The 10,873-nt window shown below is 39.2% G+C and overlaps 2 protein-coding genes across 3 annotated transcripts; one reads left to right on the top strand and one right to left on the bottom strand.

The window, feature by feature from the left end:
• Positions 1-3,575, top strand: LOC133707542 (WUSCHEL-related homeobox 8-like). 2 transcript variants are annotated; one of them, XM_062133194.1, is made up of 4 exons: positions 1-350; positions 1,100-1,459; positions 1,765-1,805; positions 2,739-3,575. In XM_062133194.1, exons 1-3 carry the CDS (start codon positions 158-160, stop codon positions 1,785-1,787), a joined length of 576 nt encoding a protein of 191 aa, XP_061989178.1. In that variant the 5' UTR covers positions 1-157; the 3' UTR covers positions 1,788-1,805; positions 2,739-3,575. The 2 variants fall into 2 exon arrangements, with proteins under 2 accessions (XP_061989178.1, XP_061989177.1); XM_062133193.1 differs by lacking the exon at positions 2,739-3,575 and having other exon boundaries at positions 2-350; positions 1,765-2,023.
• A 3,477-nt stretch (positions 3,576-7,052) lies between these two features.
• Positions 7,053-10,011, bottom strand: LOC133745200 (protein SLOW WALKER 1). The gene is made up of 2 exons (XM_062173221.1): positions 8,226-10,011; positions 7,053-7,509 (listed from the first exon to the last, which is right to left on the bottom strand). The coding sequence occupies exon 1, from the start codon at positions 9,914-9,916 to the stop codon at positions 8,282-8,284; it is 1,635 nt and encodes a 544-aa protein (XP_062029205.1). The 5' UTR covers positions 9,917-10,011; the 3' UTR covers positions 7,053-7,509; positions 8,226-8,281.
• Between the last annotated feature and the right edge of the window lie 862 nt (positions 10,012-10,873).

The raw sequence follows: 10,873 nt of genomic DNA, 5'->3' as shown, positions 1-10,873 counted from the left end.
AAACACCACGGACTCGAATTACGCCTCTCCTTCTACCTTTTTGGTACTTTCCTCAACATTACTTGCATTCTACATTTCTCTCGCTCTTTATATAAATAGAGACTCAATTCAGACGCATAGAAAATGGGTTTCTAAGTAAGGTGAAGCAAAAGCGAGAATGGAGGGGCAGAGAAGAGTGTTGGCAATGAAAATGGAGAAGCTGAAGACTCAGAACCCAGATGGGTTTTGCAGGAAGGTCATGACGGACGACCAAGTCGAGCAACTCCGGAAACAGATCGCCGTCTACGCCGTCATCTGTGAGCAGCTTGTTGATATGCACAAGGCCTTCACTGCCCAACAGGATCTTTCTGGTTCTTCTCTTACTCACATTTTCAACAACTGTACCTTTCATTAAGTCAACTACTTTTCTGGGTTTTACAGTTTATGCTTAGTGTTATTGTAGACAGGTTTTTATGGGTTTAGTGGAAGTGCGCAATGGGGACCTGTTGTTTTGGTTTTCATTGGGTTTATGGTTTGCTATGTTGTTTAGGTTTCTGGGAATTGTGTGAAGCATGCAAAGATTGTATCGACTTTAATGTTAAATAAGCAATTGTTAAGGTTGGGTTTGGCTCTGCTCTGGTCTATCCTAAGCCAAATGTCGTTTTTGTTGTCCTAGAGAGAAAAGAAGATGTCCATTTTGAATCTAGAGTCATGAGTCATGTACTCATGTGGTAAGGGTGGAAATCAATGTATTTGTATTGTGATTTTTGGACTTTGCTGGTTTTGGTTTCACTTGCACTTTCTGTTCTTTGCTGTTAATTTCCTGCATTCTCGTTTTCTTGTTTCACTGCTCTTTCTTCCCATTCCTTAAGTACTATTGTAGGCCGAAGCGTTTATGGCATTGGGACCATGTTTCTTCTGAGCTATCCTTTTCTTTATTTTACATTTACATTTCGTGAAGTTAAGTTCTAATGAAGGTTGTTTGATTCACTTTGTTTGGACTACTGAGTTTGGTGGCTCTTTAGGTTGTGATATGCTTTAATTTCATTTCATAATTTGTGCATATCTGTGAAGGGTTTTGTCGAATATATTGTCATATTCATCAGTCTTTCTGGTCCAGGAGCGAAGATGGGAAGTGTGTATGGCGATTTGATGGCATCTGGTGGCAGCAAGGTAACTGCAAGGCAGCGGTGGACGCCAACAAGTTTGCAACTTGAAATCCTTGAGCGTATCTATGATGAAGCCAATGGAACTCCAGGAAAGCACAGGGTCAAAGAGATTACCATAGAACTCTCACAACATGGCCAAGTTACCGAAACTAATGTTTACAATTGGTTCCAGAACAGAAGAGCTCGTTCAAAGAGAAAGCAATCGGTGCCAGCACGGAACATTACAGAATCAGATCTAGAGCCCGAAGTTATTTCTCCCAAGGATAAGAAGACAAAACCGGAAGACATGTACTTTCAAAGTCCTGATTCAGGTATTGAAAATTTCTTTACTTAGATGCACAGACATATAGAAAATAATCCACGTTCCCTTCACTTTGTAGTATAAGATTCCAGCAGTTTGAGTCTTGAAAGTGTCATCATTACTCTACATCTACTGCTTGGTTTTTTTTTTTCATTTTAATTGTTGTTTGCAATGTGTTGCAAGCGATATTGACCTTTGAATTTGTTTGGTGTGAATATGAAATAGATGCAGTCATGCATGTCTGCATGACTGCATCAATACAGTTAGATGTAAACTCACATATTGTTCTTATATTCCAAATGGTTTTCTTTGCAGGATATGAGAATCTCAAATGGTAATGTGGAAGTTTGACCAAGGTACAGTTATTTCCGTGGTTGAAGAGTTGACGTGGTTGGATGATATCGTTTTGAAGTTCTTCTGTTTCTGTGTTTTAGCTGAAGCTTATGAAAGTTGAGGCTAATGGGCAGTAGCTATATTAGAGCAGACTTTTATAATATTAAACTTATGAACCACAGATTACTTGCAAACATTACGTTTATACAAATAAGAATATAAGTTCCATTCTTTGGTAATATTCATTAGCTCTTAGGTGACAGATAGATTTAAATTTATGGTTGGTGTAATGTATTATCCTTATAATTTGGTTCTGGTGAACTGGGTTCTCAAAATCATTGATATTATTTCAGATAGTGCAGCAAAATAAGTCAAGTTTTAGTATACATTTTGCATAATGTATGTTAATGGGGTGTGGACAAGCTAAAATATTGTGATGCAGGACTTCAAATTTATGTTAAAGTAGAATGAATTCAAACATCAACATAATAAATAAACACTTGGTCAACTGCAAATGACTTGTAGACCACTATTGTTCCACTTCTGAAACATGGGGATTAACAAAACTGCCGTGGTCATTCAAGCAAAACATTTGAACATTTATAGATGTAAGATGTTATAAGCCGGATGAACTATAGAAGTATAGAGTATGTATTTGGTTACTAAAGTAATTTACCAATTATTACCCTGTAATTATGCTTTGATTAAAGGGAGATTAGGAGTAGATTATGCAATTATGACTCAATAACATGTCGATTAGGGGATGAGACATTGATTATGTAATGATGAGTTAATTGGCCTTTGATTATGTAATCAGGAGTCGATTAAGTGACTAGGCATACATTAGAAAATACATTTGTAATCCTTGATTTTTCAATGCATTATGGTATTGGATATCCTTCCTAGTTTAGCCTTATACAGTTAAACTAGTATCTAAACTAGTATCATTTTGATAGGAGGAATAAATTTCTACCATACTTTTCAAGGATCACATTTTTAAGGAGTTTGATTATGCATCCATGATAAACTGTTCAATGTTTCCTCAAGAGCTTGAGCCTCATGTAGAGTCTCCAAAGATCCTTGAAAATGAGGTGGGTGAACAGCTGATGGCCCCGCAAAAGATTGCCACAGTGAAGATGGAAATGGTAGCTGATGATGATGAGAAGATGAGAATGTACGAGAGAGCACGAATGGTTGTTGAGGCTTGTGACAGGGAACTTCTGGAAAAGACCAGGAAATATGTAGAACTAATGCTGGAGAAGCACAAAAAGAAGATGCAAGTCCAACAGCTGGAGAAGATTGTGAGGCTTAAACTTGCAGAGGCTGATATGTTCCAACTCAAGGCCAATGAGGCAAAACAAGAGGTGCTGAGGCTCCAGAAGATTGCTCTTGTGTCGGAAGAAGAATATGCTAACAGCTACCTGAAACAACAATTGAGGGAAGCCGCGGCAGAGAAGCAGTATCTAATTGAGAAGATTAGACTCGAAGAACATTCACAGGCATCCAACAACTGTGGTGGTGGTGGTCCTGCTCAGACATTGATTCATTCGAAAATGGATGATCTACTTTACGGTGACACTCCTAAGACGGAGTTTAATTGGTAATGCTTTCTAGTATGTTCTGCAGTTGTTTGTCTTGATTGTTACTTGCTTTGATGATCTAGTATGAATGTGGTGACTCTTGTTTAATGACTTGTAGGAATATTTATGATTTCTAAAAAGAACATTGATCAACTATTCAAATAATGAAGGTGATGAAAATGCCAAATGAGTTCAGGAATCTTGTTTGAAATATTACACCTCAAGTTTAAAAGCCTATAGAAGACAGAAATCATAGCAGAGGGTAAACCAGTTGATGCCTCATTAGTAATGACTCCTCATAATTGCAGTGTAAATAGTTTAAAACAGCACATAATCATCTGCATCTATGTAGAAATGTAGAATAGAATCAGATGTGAAGTCAACTCTCTGCTTTAGATATAAGCCTCTTCCGTTATTATGCATTATGCAGCATTATAGAGACTTTAACTTCAACAACATTTCATCTTTGACGTCTCCCCGAGCTGATATGTGTGCTACACGATCATATGTCCACATTCTTGTCACTAATCCTCAGATTTAGAAAGCAGCCACACTTCGATCAGCAGTCAGTCATCATCATAACAAGTATGAACAGGCAGATATGTGCAACTAAGTTATGCACACAAGTCCAGTCATTAACCCTCTGCTTAAGGAAGTAAGCCCAAGAACAAAGCACTAGAATCAGACTTCAACTTGAGTTGGAAATCCACAATCAAAATTTATAAAACATTGATCAGGGAATCAATATTACCTCGACTTTTTCTGTAGATTGCATTTCAGATCAATAACTTTCTTGCAATTGTCTGCATTTTCCACTCATGCCAATTCACCACCAGCAAAATCATCTTGAGATTTTACTTGCGCATCATGCTATAATTCACAATTGTCACAACAATCAACATTCTTCACCGTAATTACATTCTTGCCTAGCATCTTAATACAATCACCAAAAGCATTTCAATACCATGCTACCATTGTATTTTGAATTGCACTCTTCAACTAAAAGGAAATATTTACAAGATTGAATTTCATCAAGGAATCAAGGCATCTACAGCACGAAAAGAATTCCAGTAATGCTACAGAACTTGGGGAACACAAAGGCATATTGGCAGTAGAAAGCTTAATTAGAAATTGAACATGTCAATCCTGAACACTAAAGAAGCTTTGATATTACTTGGAGATGTCCAGAAGGCTTTTCTGGTAGCCCTTATATGATTACAGGGTTCTGATATATCCTGTCAAGATCGAAACTAAGATGGTCAAAGTACAGTAAAAATCTATACAGGGAAACTTAGCAAACAGCATAATTAGGCTATGCCAGTGATCCAAGACACAGCATTGTGATTGTGACTTGTGAGAGATACATTTCATCAAATTTGAAATACTAGAGTTTTGTTTCAAAGAAAAAAAAAAAAAAAAAAAAAGTGTAGACTCAAGTCTACCCAATGACAGATCCCGATTCTCCCCATGAACATTATAAATAACTTTGCTTCCATCCCATGTCTCCGATTGTTCCTTCATTTTAATTGAGAATGTTGTGCTAAGGGCGAAATATACAAGAACTTTGGAAATGTACTTCACTCCCAACATGTGGACAGCATACCTAGCAACATTACTTCAACTTATGATTCTGAGGAAGTCATATATAATTTTACACACAATATTTTTTCAACTTCCAGAGGTAGCATAAACAAACGATGCTAAAATACATATTCAGTAAAACCTGTTATCTAAAGGTCTGCCATGGTCAATAACTGATACAGAAATCAAATACTTACCTAGTTCAAAAGAATAACAAATAAACCAAAGAGTAAAGTTAAGATAAGCATAGGAGTGGATAGAAAGGTCGAATTAGAAATCTAGTATCGGTGTTATTAGAGTGGGACTAATTAATAACAAGATACATGAAATTAGGCTAATGTATAAGGAACACATCCAGGTAACAGAGAAACGAATGTTAAGATTCTAAGTACTATAGAAACATTGGGGCATCCATTTATTACAGATACAAGAAACTATGCTTTAGTATGGAACAATGCCTAGCACTAAATGCAGCCATATTAAAAGCAAGACTCGTTGAAATGAAACGTAAAAGATCAAGAGCCCAACCGACGTAAGTTGCATTAAATAATTTGAAGACATATGAAAAAACTTAATGCCCTTATATTGGCAATTCAGCCATGCAGGTTAATGCAGAAAACTCATACTATAACGACAGTAGCATCAATAAGGTCACCATACTTTCCCATTTAGATGACATGCTGAAGAAAAGCCAAGGTGCATTCAGTCAATTGGGATGCTGTTTGTAGACCTAAGGGCTTAGGGTGTAGAAGACTAGAAACACAGCTGCTGGAGAATGTTATAAAAGGAGAAAGGGTTATGGCATGAAATTCTTTCTCCAAATATTTGAAGGACAAGAGCCTGTTGCAGGTGAATATTCCAACTCTTCTTGTTCCTCAAAGTATAGAGGTGTCCATGGGGTCAGTATTTTATCAAATGTATGAAATTTGAAGTACACAGCATAGGTGAAGGGAAGTCTGCGCTTTTTTTTTGGCATGACACTTGGGCTGCCTGTGCACTTTAACAGTTGACTATCAACTATTAACCCTATCCGCGAGTGACACTATGCTACCTGTTCAGCATTACGATACTTCTTCTGGCTGCAATCTTAGTAATTTGATTCAGTTCCATCCACAAGAAATCATCTACAAAATTGCTTATGCTCATGCAGGATTCCGTGGTAGCAGTTCTATTGAGCCATATGGAACTTGAATGCCTCTGGTAAATTTTCTGTGAAAAATGCTTACCTCTCTTTGTTCCAAGGTTCTGAAAAATGGAAATGGATCCGGTGACGTTTATCCAGTGATCCTAGTTCTCCAAGATGCAAGCTGCACATTGAGTCTTTAGATAATTTATTTCAAGGATGCAAGATTTTTCTACAAATCTGGATCAGGCTTGGTTATAATGTTTCTTTCTCTACTTTATCTTCAGATTTTGAGGCCTCGCTGGCTAGCTGCTCGTCTGAAAGCTAAAGCTCACAACTCTAAATCTACTTCTTGGTTTCTTACTTTCTGCATCAGCTTGTGGTATATTTGGAAGTGGAGATGTAAACTTATGTTTGGTGCTGCTTTTTCACCTGCCCAATTGGCTGCAATGCAATACGATGGAAATTCCTCTCAGGCAAAATTGAAAATGACCACTGTTTTGCATTGGTGCCCTCCTACGATTTATACTTTCAAGCTCAATACTGATGAAAGTAAAAGTTCAGGGGATGAATCTCTTAGTGCTGGGGGTGTTATTAGGGATTCAAATGGTATTTGGACTCTACGCTTTTCTGCTAATGTTGGGACTGGTTCTGTGCTTGTAGTGGGGGTTGTTTCATGGATTAAACTTAGCCTGGAAAACTGGTGTTCATGCTGCTAAGGTTAAATGTGATTCTGTTTGCTTTGCAGCTGCAAAGATGATGCCTTTTTTTTGGGTTTTTGAGAAATCATTATTATAGCTAAGTCGTAGCTCTGCTCTTTTTGGTAAAAATTAAGAGGCAACATGAACCAAAACTAGAACCATCTCTACTTCACATGTAAATATGTACCATTCATTGATGACCAAAGAATCAAACAGGTTCAGACCAAAAAAATAAAATAAAATCAAACAGATGGTTGCTCAAAACAATTGCGAGTGCAATACATGGGACAAAACCTGCATCATTTCATATATAGGTTGGTAAACCAAAACCGAATTGGAGAATAGGAAGCATTGAACTCACAACAATAACCGAGATTTGAAGTAAGAAAAAGAAATGGAATGAAACAACATACATTAGATCCTAGAGAAGGAAAATTGCAATACACGATTCAAAGAAACAGTATACTGAATAGATAGACACCTCAGGCAGATAAACAAAGAGAGACAAAGTTTCATCTTATTCCAGTATCCTCAACAACGAAGAAATCACCATGTATCTATTGCAATCATTGTTGTATTCGTAATTCCTCCTCAACAGTACGTTTAATGTTCTAACATGACCCTTCAACGGATTAGAAGCTGTAATCACATCAGCCCTCATCTCAAAAACCCTTCTCTGTCCGGGACCATGCACTCTTCAACTAGAATGAAATATTGACAAGATTGACTTTCATCAAGGAATCTGCAGCACAAAAAGAATGCCATTAATGTTACAGAAGTTGGGGAATGTTTGGATTGGTGCTGGGGTGGTATTATGGATTCAAATGGCATTTGGATTCTAGGCTTTTCTGCTAATGTTTGGATTAGTTCTGTGGTTGAAGTGGGGTTATTTCCCTGGACAACTGGTGTTCATGCTCCTGAGGTTAAATGTGGTTCTGAGTATCTAAATTCCTCTTTATGAGGATCAACTTTAATTACCACAGTTTTGGGCAGCTGCAAAGATGATGATCGTCTCTATATGATGCTTCTGGGTTTTCGAGGATTCATAGTGTTGTAGCCAAGTTGTAGTTTTATTGTTTTTGGACTTTGGCCATCTTAGGCAACATGAGAACAGAACTACAACCATGTCTCTACTTCACATGAAAATATGTACCATTCATTGAAGACCAAAGAACCAAACAGACAGTTAATCATAACAATTGTGAGTGCAAAATATGAAATAAAACCCGTATCATTTCATATAAAGGTTGGTAAACCAAAACATTCTCAGGATACACAACTCGCTGAGCACATTTTAAGGGCAAAACTGAATTGGAGAATAGGAAGTATTGAGCTCACAATTTCTTTATCTGGATAACCCAGATTCAAACTAAGAAAGAAGATAAAACGTGCATTAGATTTTAAAGAAACAAAATTGCAATACACTAGATTCTAGAGAAACAGAATAGATAAAGACACCTGAAGCAGGTAAACACAGAGCAGCCGCCTCATAAATGGTTCTTGAGAAGAAAGTTTCATCTTCTTCCAGTTATCCTCAACAAAGGAGAAATCACACCCTGTATCTCTTGCAAAGATTGTTGTATTCGTATTTCCTCCTCGACAGCACGTTTAATGTTTCTCATAAGACCCCTCAACTCTGTAGAAGCCCTAATGTCGTCAGCCCTCATCTCAATAACCTTCTCTGTCAACCCCATCAACAACCTCGAGTACCTTGGCATGGTCGAGTACCTCTGCAAAAACATCAGCAACATTCCGAGCTCCTCCAAATCCAAATTCGAAACACATTTCAGCAACTTCTTTCTCGACACCAATTCTTCCATCACAGCCACAGCATTCTCCGGATTCTTAGTCCTCCCCAATACAGACACCAGAGCTTCCTTATGCCTAAACTTCTTCAACAGCTTATCATGCTCCCCCAACTTCACCTTCTTCGGCCTCATCACCAGATAATCTCTCTCAGACGGCTTCTCTGACTGCCCTCTCTGAAAATACCGAAAACTAGTAGGCTTCAAGACCCTAATCCGTGGCTCCTCCGCCACAGGCCCCAAACCCAAAGCATTCCCGGAACCCAACTTCTTCAACCTCCTTTCATACTTGGTAAGCTCCTCATCAGAACCACTCTCCACATCTTCCTTGTTTTTCCTCCTCCCAGCATATATTATCCCATTCGAAGTTCCTATAACCCTAGTCATACAATCCGGCGAAAACCCCACTGACATGAGCGGCGCAGGGAACCTCATTGAATGAGTAACCTTCATTTTCGCGTAATCGAAAACCTTCATGTAACCATCCAATGCCACACTCAAAATCCTGTACTGCTGAGCCTCTTCCCCACTGAGCTTCCCAACTTTCCCAACACAAATCGAAGTCACCGTCTTGTTGTGGCTCTCCATTGAATACACCAGCTTCCCACCTCCAATCAAATCCCAAATCTTCACCGAGTCTCCTCCGGCCGTCGCAATTAAGCCGCCGGAAGGCAAGAACATCACGTCCTCCACCGGCTTACCGTGATTCACTTCCGTCACGGAGCTCGAATCCTTATCCCTCACATCCCAGAGCTTCACTGTGTGATCATACGACCCAGTGATGAACATGTTGGAATCATTTGGGGACCAATCGCCGCAGCGCACGTAGTCCTTGTGCCCTAGGAAGTCGCAAATCGTGGTCTCGCCGGCGACGTCCCAGTACTTGACGACCGCGTCGTCGCCGCCGGAGACCAAGTGGAGCTTATCGGCGAGGGGGAACTTGACGAAGCGGACGGGGCGGGTGTGGGACCGGAGCCTGCGGAGGGGGGTTCGGGTTTTGACATCGAAGACTTGGACGAGGCCGGAGAGGTCGGCGGCGGCGATGAGGAGGCCGTCGGAGCGGAAGGAGGCGGAGGAGACGACGTCGTTTAGGGAGATGTTGGAGGAGCGGGAGAATTGGTTTTGGGGGTTGTAGAGGGTGAGGGAGGTGGAGTGGGCGGCGGCGAAGGAGTGAGGGGCGGTGGGGGAGAAGGTGAGGGAGTTTATGGAGGCGATGAGATTAGGGATTTGCTTGGTTTTGAAGGAGGACCAGTACTTGGATTCTGCGGTTTGTTTTGGGGTGCGAGGCTTGGCTTTTTGCTTCGGTTTCACGGGGAAGGTCTTGGACATTTGGGGTTCCGCCATTGAACAAGAAGAAGAAGAAGAAATCTTGTGCCTCTAGGCGTTCAAGGGTTTAAGCAATTTTCTTTGTTAGGGTTTTGGAGTTTAGATGGGAGATGCACCAAACGGCGCCGTAACGCGTCCTATATAATATACCCATCCCTTTTTTCTTAATACACACCCGTCAACATATTTTTGTCATTTTTGCTCCAATTTTTCCTTTTTTACCCTTCCCTTTCCTCTGTCTCTATACCCAACTGCAATCCCTTATCTTTCTTCCAACGTATACAGTCATTGCAATAACAACCTATTCTCTTCCTCTCTTTTTCCTCTTCCATCCCAGCCTATTTTCTGTTTTTAATTCTTTGATTAATGATTGATTATTGAATTTCTTCCAATTCAATACTATTATTTTGGTCCTGTGATCTAAAGTTGTTCTTCCAATGCTCAAGTTCCTAGTGCATGCCTTTTGTTTATTTGCCACTATTCCAAATGAAATGATGACCGAACATTATATGTTCTTGTATGTACTGTAATATAAAGAGTTTTGAAGGTTTGAGCTTGATCAATAAGACAACAACATCTACAACTCTTCAAGATAGCTAGATACTGCTGCGTAGAGGAAACTAAAAACCGTTTGGGTTTCTATTAGATGCTAATAGTTTGGTTTTTAAATCTCTTCTTTGCCAATGAATTTTGGCATGATTGCTTGTTGGTGGACTCGCTGTGTTCTTCTGGTGAACCCAGATTTTTTTTTTCTGTATTACTTGAGAAAAGGGTAAATTTGAGATTTAAAATTGTTCAAAAAACTGGGGTGTGTATTAAACAAATTGAGATGTGTATATAAAAATTCTCTAAACAAAAAAGAGAAAATGAGAGGAATAGAGGTGGAGTCTTTATCAGTCTTTGCATATCTTACATTCAATTTTCTCAGCAAGCAGTTTGGCATAGTGTGTTGCTAAACACAAGATTCTTATTAGT

The sequence above is a fragment of the Rosa rugosa genome, chromosome 4, assembly GCF_958449725.1.
Source record: "Rosa rugosa chromosome 4, drRosRugo1.1, whole genome shotgun sequence".
Lineage (NCBI taxonomy): Eukaryota > Viridiplantae > Streptophyta > Magnoliopsida > Rosales > Rosaceae > Rosa > Rosa rugosa.
The sequence above is the reverse complement of the archived record's forward strand: the minus strand, read 5'-3'. Positions and strand labels throughout refer to the sequence as shown.

Coding starts and splice junctions, on each gene's coding strand:
- LOC133707542 (XM_062133194.1), top strand. CDS start 158: ATGGAGGGGCAGAGAAGAGTGTTGGCAATGAAAATGGAGAAGCTGAAG. Junction 351..1,099: donor TGCCCAACAGGATCTTTCTG/GTTCTTCTCTTA, acceptor TTTCTGGTCCAG/GAGCGAAGATGGGAAGTGTG. Junction 1,460..1,764: donor CTTTCAAAGTCCTGATTCAG/GTATTGAAAATT, acceptor TTTTCTTTGCAG/GATATGAGAATCTCAAATGG.
- LOC133745200 (XM_062173221.1), bottom strand. CDS start 9,916: ATGGCGGAACCCCAAATGTCCAAGACCTTCCCCGTGAAACCGAAGCAA.